Source organism: Ambystoma mexicanum, chromosome 4p (assembly GCF_040938575.1).
Source record: "Ambystoma mexicanum isolate Mex_15411 chromosome 4p, UKY_AmexF1_1, whole genome shotgun sequence".
Lineage (NCBI taxonomy): Eukaryota > Metazoa > Chordata > Amphibia > Caudata > Ambystomatidae > Ambystoma > Ambystoma mexicanum.
In genome coordinates this window covers 109649120-109664326 of record NC_090927.1, presented here as the reverse complement: position 1 = coordinate 109664326, position 15207 = coordinate 109649120, and the positions used below count along the sequence as shown (strand labels likewise).

General features: G+C 49.2%; 1 protein-coding gene across 3 annotated transcripts in view; it reads right to left on the bottom strand.

The window, feature by feature from the left end:
• Positions 1 to 15207, bottom strand: part of DNAJC5G (DnaJ heat shock protein family (Hsp40) member C5 gamma) — a 410708-nt gene that overhangs the window by 47519 nt on the left and 347982 nt on the right. For all 3 annotated transcript variants that reach the window (XM_069605490.1, XM_069605489.1, XM_069605491.1), the window contains exon 5: positions 4757 to 4831. In XM_069605490.1, coding sequence (XP_069461591.1) covers positions 4761 to 4831 — 71 coding nt within the window. In that variant the 3' untranslated portion in view covers positions 4757 to 4760. The remainder of the gene's footprint in view (positions 1 to 4756; positions 4832 to 15207) is intronic.

Genomic DNA, 15207 nt, shown 5'->3' with positions numbered 1-15207 from the left:
GGCTGAGGTCAGAAATATACATTCATAATTCAACAACCCCAATTGGCTAGAACTGAACATACAGCGGGAACAGATTAATGTAATCTCAGTCATATCATTTTGCATTACCACTGTGTTGATCTCCTCTAGCGGTGGTTGGGCACTTCTGCATTGTATGTAATTGTTATCATCATGTGTGTGGATCTAAAGTGTTTTTATGTTAAAATGTGTATAAATAATTGGTTTCTGTTTGCATAGTTTTTAATGTCGATAATAAAAATTTGATTTCGTTTTTTTCTTTTCCGACTCATTCTTGGCATAATAGCCTCCAGTTCGTGACAGAAATCGTGCGCATTACCCATCCCTAATTTGCCTACTACTGGTGTCCCTTGTGGTGCGCCTCCCGTGGAATTGTTGCGGATGAAGATATTCTGGCGAGTTGGCGCCATTGCTACAAAGATTATTTTCCTGGCATCTCCTCAGAAGAGCAATCTTGACCATGTACTTTCCAGGCACCAAGGCGATTACCCATTATGAATCTCAAAGTATGAAATAATTTGAAGGTCTTGCATCTTCTCTCCCATGACCTCCCCTTTACCAGGCTGTACAGTATGAAACCCACTGTTCTGCTCTCCAAGACCTTTATAGCAGGATGCCTTGAACCTGAACCTCCTGGATAAGTGTACACTTGAACCATACAAAACACTCTTAATGAAGTCACAATGACCAGTCCTGTCAGAATAACCTGCTATACTGGTCACTATGCTATATTATCATCCCGCCATACATATTGGCTCCCTGCTAGGCTACTGCGGTGTGGATAGCTTGCATTTTACTAACCTTCAGAAACTAGGTCTCCCATCATTTTCACAGCCCGCTGCACCCCCAATACACAACGGTTCATTGGATTGTGGACCTTGTATGGTGTCGCTATCTTTCACAAATACCTCCGCTTTTAACAAGCTCACTCTTGCCAGGCACCAAATCCTCCCTTCCCCAGACCTTTGACTTATCTGTAAAAGTCTTTACACTGCCCCTTGTTCTACTGCACCCATTCCCTCGGCCTTTCAGAAGCAGAACATATTTTCTGCCCTTGCTTGCTTACACTTACTGCCACAATTGTGAACATGTGGGACAACACTTAACACAGGTCAGTGATCAAGTGCAGAATTAGGACTGGAAGGCTAAAGGAGTCTGGGGGGAAAACAGACAAAAAAGGCAACTCTGAGAAAAGCTGAATTGCTGTAAACTTGAGATTTTCCAACAGAAAGTGTTGGTAAGAGCCAAAACAGATGAGCTCGGAAGAGATAACCGAGGCAAGGTGGGTGGTGGATCATCCAGTTAAAAAAGAAAAAGGAAAAATTGGTTGTATATAAAAGGAGCGCACCACCCTCCCAATAGCAAACCAGGTTAGCTGCTCGCATGAGACAGGCAATGTACCAGAGGAAGGCAGATCTAACCTAGCCCCAGACAAAAGGCGCCCACAATGCTAACATTTCCTCAGGAAAAATCACTGTGGTTTAAGCTAATAACGAGATGCTATCTCAAAACTAGCTGTAGGGGTAATAGGCCAGACAAGCGTACTCTACTGGTCCACCAATGTTCTTGAATGAAAGTGGCAAGGGGACACAGCTGGAGTCCTTCAAGCTAGATTCCATGCAAAAGCAGTTTTTTTCTTGCCCAATTGTCAGCCTTTCACTATCAATTCCAGGTAGGTGCTCTATCCAGGGGGGGTCATCTAAATTACTGAGGTCATTACATGAGATCACTTGAATACTCTGAGAAAGACTGAAAAGCTACGTGTAAAATGCCAAACAATTAAACAGTAAATCTGACAGCTCATTGCAGACAAGAGTTTGGGTCTTCTAGTGCAAATGAACAGAACTGCACTGGCCCTCACTCCGTTTGACATTTCAGAGACAAAGGTTTAATGACCAGGCAACATGCAAGCACCCGAAGAGCCTACCAGCCGAAACATTGTGTGTGTCTATAATGTCGGTCAACAAAGAAAAACAATGTGATAAACAATACAAAGATGGAAAATCACAGCATTGAACTATTTTGTTGGATACACAAGTGCTACAATAGTGCGACATTGATCCCTGGCTTGTCAAAACATTTGTGATAAATACTGAGGAGTCCTCACAGAATCCCTGCCTAAAACCCCCTTCCAGGTGGCCTGGGAAAGGCAGCCGCAACCTGATCCTAACCCTGGGGTTGGTATTAGTCGCGTGGATCACCTGGGAGGAGAAACCCCCAAGGGAATGGGATGACTCCATTAGGAGGGACGCAGTATTCATCCTCTGAGGGTGAGGTTTCTCTAATACCAAACAGCTTATCATAGTAAGGCTTCCCTTCCCTCTTATTCAAGTTGTCAGTTCTGAAAAACCCTATGGTAAGAGTGAGAATAATAATTTAGCATTTATATAGCGCTACAAACCCTCAGGCATCTGACCGCTGCTTATTATTACCCACAGTGTGTGGTGCTCATTTATCGACCTCAGAAGGATGAAAGGCTGAGTTTTGGCTTTGCTGGGATTCGAACCTGTGTCAGCAGGCTCTGCACATATGTCAAAGCGAGCGCTCTACTCAATGCTATTTCACCGGCTACATGCAGCATGATACATGTATGGATAAGGAAACCAACACCACCACTTCTAATAGTTCCAATTCCACCACCTTAGGTTTGAATTATAAAATCAAGAACCACCTATTAATTCCTTTAAAACATTCTCCTGAAGATACATTTTATGAATCATCAAGTCAGAGGGAATTAAATAGTGTAAAACGGAAGAACATTAGGGACTTAAAGCCCCATAATGCTCTAGGTACAGAGACAAGTAAGAAGGTCTCAGGTGCGGAACTATAGAGTGCAGTCTAGTTGTTCTAAGACCCACACTGAGCTAGACTTTTAAACATTCAAACCCCCCAAACACCCACCCCCCCCCCCCGGTGCGGGCCATTAGAAGGAAGCTGTGGAAGAAGCTGCTCATGCAGCTTAGGCAGTTGGAACGAGACAGGGCCGCCACTAGATTGGAAGCAGGACCCCCCCCCTCACGCCCCGTGTTGTGGAAGAAGTCGGTAGTCATGTGGAATGCAGAGTATGCACAGCAGGAAACTGTATAGATGTTGTGCTGCTGCATGCGACCCCAGTATTTGGCGTTCACTGGAGTGCAGTAGGAGCAGAGAAAGCTCAAGCTATAGGAGGCGCGAGCGAGGGAAATTTGTTTCGGAGCCGTCGCCTTTTGCAAGTTTGACGAAGGGAAAAGGAGCAGTGGGTCTATTGGATGCGCACGAAAAGGCCAGTGAGTTTGCCTCAGTCAGGAAACTTTGTGGCGCTCCAAAAGAGAACACCAATTCTCACTAAGGGTTTTGAATACCAACCTATTGAATGGAAACCAATTAAGGATAATCTGTTAAAGACATAATTGAGGAAAATTGTATCCAACATTGTCAAAGTGGGCATAACCCTTATTTAAAGAGAAATCAAGTTGAGAAACATTGTAACCACCTTTTGCCAAAGCCAAAAAAGAATATGGTTTAGAAAGAGTAAGAAGGGTAACTAAGGAAAACCGGTATTGCCAAAGAAGGGCAATTAAGGAAAATAAAGTATGGCAGAATAGAAGCCCTCCTTCTAACCAATATCATAGGGGAAAGGAATATCATCTGCATTGCCAGAGGCAAATGAATCCAAGTGAGAAGCATAGCCAATGTGTTGAGCTCTATTCATGAAACAGCTTTTGGGTTTGTACTTTTTCCACATTAAGGATTGCGGTGTTGAAAGCTTACAGCCGTTTACTTGTGGCAGTGCTAGGAGTTCTATCCTGGCAGGTGAGTATGCCAGGAAAGGGGCTATTAGTGGTTAGTCCTGGTAGGTTAGTGGACCAGGAAGAAGGCAATTTAAGTACTAGAAAGTGGTAGAAGGTTGTAGTGGCAAGGCTACTAAAATATCACGAAAAGTGGAGAAACCATCCTCACAAAACTATTTTTGAAGAAGATGTGGAAATAATTGTATTTTGCAAAGAAGAAACATTCTTTTTCAAACAGCCGAATTGCGAAGACAAGGTCTACTGGTTTGTCAATCAAGAACTGTAGTATTTTGGCAAGCATTTTGAAGAGTGTGTTGAGCAATAAGACAGTTAAAGTGCGAAGTGAAAGACTTGGAGTGAAAAGCACTTTGTGCTGTATTTGGAATAGAACTCTACTATTAAAAGGAACTTTCTTGATATGAACTGGTTTGGAAAATCCTGAATTAATGCTGGGCAAGGGGATCCGACCCTGGTTACAAGGATACATGCTAACAGTTTATGTTTGAATATTATTGTCATGTTATTGAGTTTAACCAGCCATACAATACCTATATGATTTGTTGTATAGGTGTGAGGGGCAGATTCTTTAGTGTGTTTTCCTTTAGTTTTAGTTGGACAGGCAGAGAAGTCCTTGTTAGGTTAGGGAAAGTGAGGCCTTTATTCCACGCTTATAATTTAATAATATGGCTATTTGTGAAAAAACGACTTGTCCGCCTCACATTTCTGACCCCTCACACAGTGCCCAACACACTACACAGAAAATACACTAGTATATTTTTCCAGCTCTCTGACAGACAATGAGTTCATGACAGCGGACGTGTGAATGAGCATCACGATGCAAAAAAAGGGGGGGGGGGAGAACAGGGTTGAAACAAATCTATCACTCAACCCACATAGTTATGCTCTTTCATCTCCCTCCCCAAATCTCCCCCCCCCAAAATCTCCCTCCCCCAGTCTAGTATGCTTACAATGTTAGGACCGCTTCTGAGCTTCATCTTTGGGGTGCACCGACGGGCTAGGCTGGGCTCGTATAGGTCCGTCACCTAAAGGAGGAACAAAAAGGTAAAATCAGAGAAACATAAGAAAAGCCCGTCCAATTTACAATGAAGAGAAGGTACAGTTCAGAGTGAGATCCTTTCAGAAGTCACCTACCTGTTAAATACATTCTTTCAAAGCGCACTTGCTTATCCACAAAAATGAGAAATTACTAGTTACTCACCATAGTGACTAACGTACTCTTAGTCTATAGTCCCCTTTCCTCCATACTGTATAGGGGCGGCACGGGAGACTAAACCTTTTTCACCAGAAAAACCTTCCCTTTTAAATTTAGAGGCACGCGGGGCGCGGCCGGGGGAGCATGCGCTCGCCTAACTCTGCCCACCAGCACTACTCCTCAGTCCCCATTGACGCGTCGACAATATGCAACATTGCCTAATGACACCAGTATAATTAGGGGGTAGGATGGTGGGATGTAGGGAGGAAAGGGGACTAGGTTAGTCACTATGGTGAGTAACTATTAATTACTCTTACGTCCCATCCCCTTTCCTCCATACTGTATGGGCTATTACAACTGAGTGTAGCCCTTGGGTGTAGCGGAGACCCCTCCTTAAGCAAACCGTTTCTCAAAACCACCTGACCGAAAGCCGCATCTGACCAGAGGCGACGTCCAGACAGTAATGCTTACAAAAAAGCAGAGGGGGTGGCCCAGGTGGCCGCCCCACTGATGACCTGCCACGGAACATGGTGTTGGAACGCAATGGCTGTGCACTTGGCCCCGATAGCATGAGCATGCAAATCAGCCGGAACTGGCTTGTGCTGCCCCTCAGAAGGTCTCCATGATAGCTGCGACCATCCACCTAGAGGAGGCGGCCTTGGAAGCCCGATACCCTGGCCTTGCACCTCGAAAGTGACGAAAAGGGCATTCGACTTGCTGAAATCCTTGGTCCTGTCCAGGTAATACTTCAGAGCACGTCCAGCATCAAGGCAATGCAACACCGAGGTTCATCCTTGGGAATCAAAAGAAATTAGGAAGAACAATCGGTTTAAGGTGGATGAGACCTTCGGTAGGAAAGCAGGGTGCGTCCGGAGAACCATCATGTCCTTGTGAAAAGTGGTGTAGGGTTCAGAGGCCACAAGGGCCTGGATCTCGCTAACCTGGTGAACTGAGGTGAGGCCCACGAGCAGATCTGTCATTAGGGTTACCCACTTGATGTCAGTGGACGCCATCGGCTCAAATGGTTTGTGGGCTAATGCGCCCAATACCACGTTGAGGTCCCAGGCTCGGTGAGGCCTTTTTATGGGTGGGTAGTCTTTGGAGGCCTGCCAGCTGCTGCTTAACCATCGGGTTAGCAGAGGAAAATAGATCTTTCTCTGAATTCCTGTAGGCACATATGGCTGCCAGGTAAGTGGCATGTGTCGACTTGCATGGAGTGTGCCAGGTGTGCCGAAAAGGAGAAGACATCATCCAAAGAGCACTTGAGATGGTTGATCTTAGAGCTGGCCCAATGACAGAATTTAGACCATTTGCTCTTGTACTGGCTCCTGGTAGCTTTGCTCGTGGCACCCTGTATGAGCTCCAGGTTAACCTGCAATAGGTTCAGGTGTTTCAAAGTGATCTGTTCAGGAACCACGCTGCAAGGGCTAGCTTGTGAGGTGCAGGAGCGGAGCTGGGCCCAGCGGCAGGTGAATGGGAGGCCTGTCCGATAGGTTGAGCAACTCTGAGAACCATGGTCTCGCTGGCCACCAGGGAGTTCTCAAAATGATGCGGAGGTGACACGATTGCTTTATACTGCAGATCACCCTGTGGACCAGGGGGTGGGCGGGAAGGCATATGCGCTCATAGTTCCACTGTAGCTGGAAGGCCTCGCCCAGGGAGCCAGGGCCCTGCCCTTGCCAGGAGGCAAACTGCTGACATTTCTTGTTGACGTGGGAGGTAAACGATCCTCCTGGGGGTGCCCCAATCTGCAGAAGAATTCCTCCAGTACCAGGTTGTTCAATTGCCACTTGTAATTGTCCGCCCCCAGTCTGCCCGCCTCAAGGTTGACTTCCCCTGGGAGGTGGACCGCCATGAGGTAGATGTTGTTCTCCAGGGCCCACTCCCACATGCTCGTTGCAAGGTTGCAAAGTGGAGGGGATCTGGTACCACCCTACTTGTTCACATAGTAACATGGTAGTAGAGTTGCCTGTCTGGATAAGTACTGTCTTGCCCTCAGGGAGAGGGAGGAAGGCTTTGCGGGCCAGCCATTTGGTCTTCAACTCGAGCCAGTTAATGTGGGACTCCTGTTCCTGCCGGATCCAGACTACATGGATGCTGTGGTTGTCCAGAGTGGCTCCCAAGCCCTCGAGGGAGGAAGGAGTCCTTCGTGACAGTGACCTGAGGGAGAGGCTGCCGGAAGGGTTTTCCCCCGCCGTAGGTTAAAGTCTGCGGACCACTGCAGTAGGTCTGGGTGGAGAGACGTGGGAATGTCCACTAGGGATGTAACGGTATAACTTTAAAGATACTGTGAACCACTTAATTGAACAATAATAACCGTCACATTGTTTATACCGGTATACCATTTATACCGTTAAGTGTGCTTTTCAATCTGATTTGGAAAGGCTGCAGTAAGCAAGTGCTGCGCAGTCTTGGTCTTGCACTGTTGGATGTGCCATCTGCCAAGCAGCATCAGTTGGAGCAGTTTTTAATGCCATTCCATAAACCACACGTGCTTGACACAATCAGTATGTTAGCAATAGGAAGAATAAATACAGTGCCAAGAAGGAAAAGGGTTGGCGGCTTTGGGGTTTATATATTTATAATGGATAATGTTTGCTAAACATATGACAATGGGGGATTTCTGTGGTTCCATCATTGAATTTACATGTAATAAGTCACACTGCGAAATTCACTCATCTGTGGGCATTCCCTGCTGCCATACCAAAGGGTAAGATGTCCGTGATTACTGAACACCTTCTGGCCCTCAAGTAAACTGAAGGCTGTAACATAAAGAGCATGCGTGTGTATGCACACAAGCGTATACTACCATCAGCCTCCATTGATCTGTGGCATGCAGGTTATAAAGATGGCAACATGTTCATCTTCACCATTAGCCAGTGGGGGAGCTAAAAGCCTAAATGACCAATTAAGAAAAGCTATTCAGTTCCTCCTCCTCCTCCTCCTCCTCCTCCTCCTCCTCCTCCTCCTCCTCCTCCCTCCCCCCCCCCCCCCGGCCGCCCCCCCCCCCCGCCCCACCCCCCCCCCCCCCCCTGTTGGTGGAAGCAAGGGGTGGCATTTCAGTGGAAAGTATGCTGAAAAGCCCAATTCTGGCCCTGGGTGCCTGGTTTTGTTTGTGATGATAAATCTGACAATTTATGACCTTTTTAGAAAATATTTGTTAAGATTGGTTAACTCCACCTGCTATACCGCGATAACCATGATATACCATCATTTGGCAAGAAGGTTATCTGACCGTCATAAAACTAATACCGTGACACCCCTAATGTCCACAGGCTCCAATTGTGAGCCCCTCTCCTGATTCCTGGAAGCTGTGAAGTGCAGCTCCAGCATCCTCATCAAGAGTCTTGTGTGGGGAACGGCCAGAAGGACCGCCGCCATAATGCCCAGTAGGAGTTGGTACCACAAGGCCGAAGTCACAGTCCTGGAGAGGAAGTGAGTAGTAGCTCTCTTGATGGCCGTGATCTTGTCCTCTGGGGGAAACACCCTCCGAAGGCGGAGTCCCAGATGAGGACCAGGAAGGTCAACTTCTGCGTGGGTTGCAGCTGAGACTTCTTGGGATTGATAGCAAACCCCAGGTTGTGGAGTGCGTTCATAAGAGCAGAGGAGGAGTGAAGAACCGCCTCCAGAGATGAGGCCCAGACGAGCCAGTCATCGAGGTATGGGTAGATGTGGTAGCACTGGGCCCAGAGGAGAGCCGCCACCGCATTCATCAGTCTGGTATATACCCTTGGGGCTGAGTTGAGGCCGAAGGGTAGAACCTTGTACTGGAAATGGCAGCCCATGATCCTGAAGCGCAGAAAAGACCGATGAGGCTGCCAAATTGGGACCCAGGGAGCACATCCAGTCCCCCCCCCCTTTTCAGTGTCCCCGCAATGAGAGCTGGCGTGATCATCTTGAATTTTTGTAGCGATAAGGATAGGTTGAGGGTGGAAAGGCCCAACACAACTCTCAGGACAGCCTGGTGGTTCTTCTGTATGGCGAAAAGCATGGAAAAGAAGCCCAATCCTCTCTGGGAGGCTGGGACTTCTTCCACTGCCTGGCTCTAGACGAGCGACCGGACTTCCTCCAACAGAGTTGCTGTCCCAATCTGTGGGAGAGGAGGAGAGGGAGGGACTGCTAGGCGGTACCCCGTGGAGACTACAGATAGGATCCAGGGGTCCGAAAAATGTGGGCACCAAAATTGCACGTGAGGCAAGCCTGCCCCCCACCGGAGATGCATGGACCCAGAGGAGGCGAGTTGGGAATTGGAAAACCCCTTGCCACCCCTCCCCCTTTTGTTGTTTCCTTCCAATGCCGACTCTGGGAACGGTCCGGTTGCCTGGATCTCCATTCCTGGAAGCCTCAGACCCCTCCAGGCACCCGCCCCCTTGTCGGAGCATGGGTTGGACTGGGTGTACACCTTGGCCGTGGCCGCCTTAAGTATAGATAAAGACTTTGTGAGCTGTTCTTTTTATCCAATTCTTCATCCGTGGAGGAGTGAAAGAGGTCACTAGCCTCAAAGGAAAGGTCCAATATGGGTTCCTGGATGCCCAGGTTGAACTTCGTAGCCCGGAGCCATCCTTCTCATGTTCGTGGCGATGCAGATAGTCCGGCCAGAGGTAGCGATATGGGCCACAGGGGACTCCATGATGTCGGACGCTACCAGCCTGGCTTCTACTCCGGCTTTGAAGCGAGCCTGGCTTTGGGGCGGGAGTTCCAGGAGGTAGTCCACAATTTCCCACCAGAGCCTTTGGTTAGCAGCTACCAGCATAGCATTAGCTTTGGCTTGATGCAGGTGCAGACAGGCGTTGGGGGTACAGTTTTTTCCCGTACGCCTCCAAGATCTTCTCCTTGCCTAGCACCGCTAAGGACGAGGTGGCAGACGACGACTGAGGCTTACAATAGAGTGATGCTGCAGCGATCACAGAGGAGTGCGGCCGAGGATGAGACGAAAGCAAAAGTGTATCCCCCTCTAGCTACTGATATTTGGCGTTGAAGAGCCGATTGACAGGTTGGGCAGAGGGCGGCTTGAGTCTCTCTGCCTAGGCCAGCGCAACAACGTTATTCTGCATCAGGATCCCCGTATTGGAGGGGGGGGGGCCTTAGCGTGAGGACTTCTGCCTGGATCCTCCCCCCCCACCTCCTCGGGCTGCTCCACCTCGGGCTGAGGCAGGCCGAGGTATTCTGCCAGGGCCGCAAGGCGTTCATGGAAGGCCTTCACTGACGATGGTGTGTCAGGGGTCCTCCTCCTCGTCTGTGACCGCCTGAGTGCTTGGAGGATCCAGAACTGGTGGAGGGGTGCTGGGTGCCGTGGGCTGTGGTGTGGGAACCGGAGCCTGTGGAACTGTCTGAATTGCCGGTGGAAAGGGGACGGAGCGGGGGCCGGCAAAGGAAGCACAGGAACCTGAGGAACAGGAGCAATTGGAGGAATGACTAAAAGGTACCAGTGGGGTGACCTGAGGGAGCATGTCCCCGATAGAAGGTTATATCCCATTTGAGGATTTGCATCAGCGCCAGAAACCTTTCGAAGAACCTGTCTTGGGAGGCTGGAGGTGACAGGAGATATTTATGGAGTGGCCACGGGCTGCTGGTGCCAGGGTGCACTCTGTCTGGTGCTGCTGATGGATATGCAGTAGGCCACATACCTGGTTGACCACAGTGCCACCTTGTGACACGTTCCTCTGCCTGCTCTGTTAGAAGAGGCATCGGACGAGTGGCCATTTTGTGGAGCTGTGCGCCACATGCCGAAGTCGTCGTGCCTGGCTCGCTGGAACCAGCCCCATCCAAGACACTTTGTGTTGGATCGTAAGGCTTATCCCGCACCTCAGGCCGAGGCCTGAAGGCATAGAGCCCTTGGCAGACCTGCCGGTAGTGCTGCGTGAAGGCACCCCCTTGGGCGCCTGTACTGAAACATTGCCGCTCGGGAGTAAACCCGGTACAAAAACCTTGCGGTCTCTCAGCAATGATACTGGGAGGATCCGGAGACCCCTCGGCCACAAGGCCAGTAGCTGGACTAGCCTCGGTACGTGTGCTGGTACCAGAGCCCGACAGGCCCCTCCCGGTCAGGTGCTTCTTCAGAAAGGAGTCGCCCCTTGCGGGGCGCAATGGTGAATAGAAGCCTTACCTTAGGCCTTGAACAAGGTTTGACAAAGCCCTTTAGGTGCTTAGGCGGTGATGTCTGCAAGAGCTCTCTCCACCTAGCTAGCCTGTTTTACAGTGATGAGGTGTCAAGGAGTCGCACGCTGAGCAACCTTCCTAGCCGTGGTCAGGGCCAAGGCAGTGAAGGCAAAGGGTGTGGGGGAAGAGCCCCTCACAGGCTGGGCACCTGCTGAAGCCCGTCTAAGTCGACATGCGCCAGGGAGGAGCGTGGCGTTGGAGGACTAAGTATCTAGAAGAAAAAGAAAAGAGTCTATATGGGGAAGAGCGCATGGTATTACATGGCCGAAGCCAAACCCAGAGGGGCTGGTGAAATCAGCCCGGGCCAGTCAACGCAGAAAAGGGGACTGAGGAGGGGCGCCGGTGGGCAGAGTCAGGTGAGCACATGCTCCCAGGGCCGTGCCTCTGTGCGCCTCTAAATTTAAAGGGGAAGGTGGTTTTTCTGGTGAAAAAAGTTCTGTCTCCTGTCCCTAGCGAGGGACGCCCCTATACAGTATGGAGGAAAGGGGACAGGACGCAAGAGTACTTAGTGGAATAAGCATGGTGTAAGCTTTGGAACCACCCTTGGGCTTTGCAACAAGGCAGTTCAGGCCACTTAAACTCGTTCCTTCTATGAAGGTTCTCTTGGAATTACCAATTAAGTCTGAAGATCAACTCACCGCTTGGCCACCCAGATCCTGGGTCTTGCCCTACTCCCCAATTGATACACAATTTCTCAGAAGACTGCCAGGTTAAAACAGTACAACTGATGAAGAGCACACTGTCAAAACATTCAGCAGGCCTGACACCAGGATCAGATCACAACTTTTCCAGGCAGCGTGTTCTGCCAATGCAAAGACTACTACAAAATACTCTATGCAAAACACCACCACTAATAGGAGATAGATCTCCAAACAAAAAAACTTAGGCAACACATAATAACTGGCATGGCCATTCAAGAATGATGTTGGTGCACTTGTGTGCACTCCATGACTGCTGTGGCAATAGCCTTTTCGGTCCAGCTGGCACTGCATAGAACATGATAGGACCGAGGGCTAAATTGGGAAGGCAGATCTAAAATCTTTGAGTATTTGCTTTCAAGGGCTGTAAGATTGCATATTGATCGTATGTACCAGGACATTAAGCAATCTAAGTGACCAAGGTCAGACATCCGTTTTCCTCTAGTGGATCCTTCTACTTGGTTTGCATGGGGGCTACACAATCCAGTCCATGCGTTTGTGAAAGAATGAGGGGGTGGTCCTTTCTTTTTTTGAGCATCGTGGTGCCGCACCCCTATATCCGGGGTCATACACAGGGAACCAGAGAAATCTCTTGGTTTAGCAGGCACCTTTGGCTGTGTATTCCTCCAAGATAAACATTTGAGGGCCTCAATGTCTAGTACAACTATTGAAAAATGTCTTATGGTGTGATGATGTAGGTGCTGGTGAAGTCCTCTGCTGCGGTGACATGCCGTTATAGGTTTGTGAAATTTCCAGGGTATAAGAGTGCAAGAGGAAACAAGCCAAACCCTTGAGGGAATTCAGGATGTCCACAAAAGAGGGGGGCAGATCGAGGGGGATAAGGGAGTGTTGGGTAGATTTTCGTTTTCGAGTGAAATTCTCCCCACTTTGTGAGTCCCCCCAGAGTTATGCTTTCCTCCATATTTTCAGGCATCTACATTTTATTATTGCAGCACACCACACTTTCTGTGCAGTGTTGCTGGGGAGCCCCTTGAGCTTAATTTATCAACACAGGTAAAATAAAAAGTGATCAGGGCAAGGGGACTTTGTCCCACCTGTATTTTATTTTGCAGGATCTGCACACCCCACCTTAAATGTAGGGCTTGAGAGGAAACATTGTCTCGCTTTTGCAGTAAATTGAAATTTTTGTTTTTTATTGTTCATTTGTAATGTGCCTCTACACGTGTGTCTCTCAAGGCACAACAAGGCAAGGGGGGGTGAAGGGGAGAGAACGATCCTACTAGGCCTTGTACATTTGGATTGTGCAAGTGCAGGTATTTATAACACTTAATACCAGAGGTCGATTTTAAGCACGGATCTGGGATTCAAACCAGTGTTGCTCAGCGTGGTCTTGCTTCCAAGACCCGCTCATTGCCACTGTTCCAAGTTCATCCGACAGGCTGGAGGCAGTATACCTTTTTGCGGACTTTTGTCGCAGGATGCCTTCGCAGCTGCGGTAAAGGAGACAAGGGTCAACATTTGCCTAAAACGGTGGCTGTACTTTGAGGTCTGTTGATGACTTGGTCTTTGAGCCTTCTTCTACCTGCCTGGGTGCGGGAGGTCTGATGGGTCTGGTCTTTGCTGGGCTTCCCTTGGAAAGCCTGCCAAGGCTCTCCGAGTGCCAGAAAGGACAGGAACTGAGGGAGATGACAAACTCCCATGTTATTTGTCCTGCAGTGTATCTGCCTGCAACAAGTTTGTGCTGGGTGGCTGGCTGTCCCCATTGGACAGCCACCACCCCTTCAAACCCCTAAATTTGAATGAATGCATGTCTGGCGATTGGTGGGCTCAGCCAGTTTTCCTACATAAAAGATTAGGGTGCTGGAGCGGAAACTCAGAACCGACCACTTAAATTGAAGATCCGAAAAAGGACATCCGCAGCCACTTCGTGACCGCCAGATCCGTCTGAGTAACTGCTGTAGTCCTGATCTCCACTTCTGTGCAACAGGGACGCCCCAAAGAGGACTTCCTTCCTTGGACTTGTGGGCCTAACCAGTGGCAAGAATAACTGCATTTTGCGCCATCACTGGACGAGCCATGACCTCAGGGGCCTGCAAGTCCTCAATGCCCGGGGTCCATGCCATCTTGCGGGGAAACGTCCTCTGAAGCGTTTTGTCTGAAACCTGGTAGGCATCCTTCTGTAACTCCAGTGACTGGACACTGCTCCTGAAAGTCCCCTCAGCCAAGACTAGAACAGAGAAAGGGCGCAAACTCCAACGACACTTGAACCAAGCCTTGAAGGAGGCACCAACGTCTCATTGCTGCAAATATCTTCTGCTGGGCGTTCAACTGCAGCAGTGCAACCAACAGATACATCGCCAGTTCTTTTTTTTAACCAAGGCTAAGAAACCTGAACTGGAGTCTGGTCGCCGCTCCTTGGGGACTGTCCTGCTGCACCAGCTTCTTCATGTACAAAGTACTGTTCAGACCCCAATACTTACCTGGGGCCTGCTTTGTTTCTGTGCTTCGGCGGGTTACAGTTAATTGGTTATTTGCATCCCCGCCCAGGCCCACATTTGGGTGGACAACTCTGAGCTCCTTGCCCAAAGAAACCTTACTGATACTCACCTGTAAACTTCAAGAAATCGTCATAGGCTCTGGCTTGTCCACTGCTTACCTGCCTTTTTTTCCCCTTGGTTGCAGGACCCTTAGTGCCCCCCCCCCCCCTTGAGTGGAACGCTCAGCTAAGATGAGGTTGGACTACCTAAGATTGGCTAAGCAGGGGTTAACTAAAGTTACACAAGTTAGTCTTAAGTTTGCATACTTGTTTCAATTGTTTCTACTGCTTTGTGTTACCTTACAAATTATCTGAAGTATTTTATCCTTTGGATATTACAAGCATGCTGTGATTGTGTTGGAGTGATGGTGTTGGTTAAAGGGCAGGATTCTGTTGGTGGGAGCAGAGAGTGATGGTATTGGGCTGAGAGCGGGAAGAGTGAGGGGGCGGTCACAGGCCTTCGAAAGAGAAATGGCGTGGGATGCGAGGTTAGGTTGGTATCGATTGGCTCAGAACTCAGGGTTGGGGAACAAGTATAAGGGGGGGGGGGTGTTCAGTGGTGGCAGGCATGGTGTTTGGTGCCCAGAGGAACGGTGAGGAGGTGGTTGTAGTTGGCGATGGAGGGGGGAGTGGGCAGCACAGGTAACAGAGGGGGCGTGGAAGAGGAGGTAGGAAAAGTGTGGTAGGTAGACTGATGCAGGCCAGGAGAGGTGTGTAAAGCTGAGGGCAAGGGGCTGTCCCTGCATCAGTGTTGTCTGTTTAGGTGCTAGAGGTGTGCGCGAGAGGTTGGGGGTCCGCAGGGAAGGGGGTTAGGATGATCGGGAAAGGGCAAAACATACTGAGCAAAGGGAA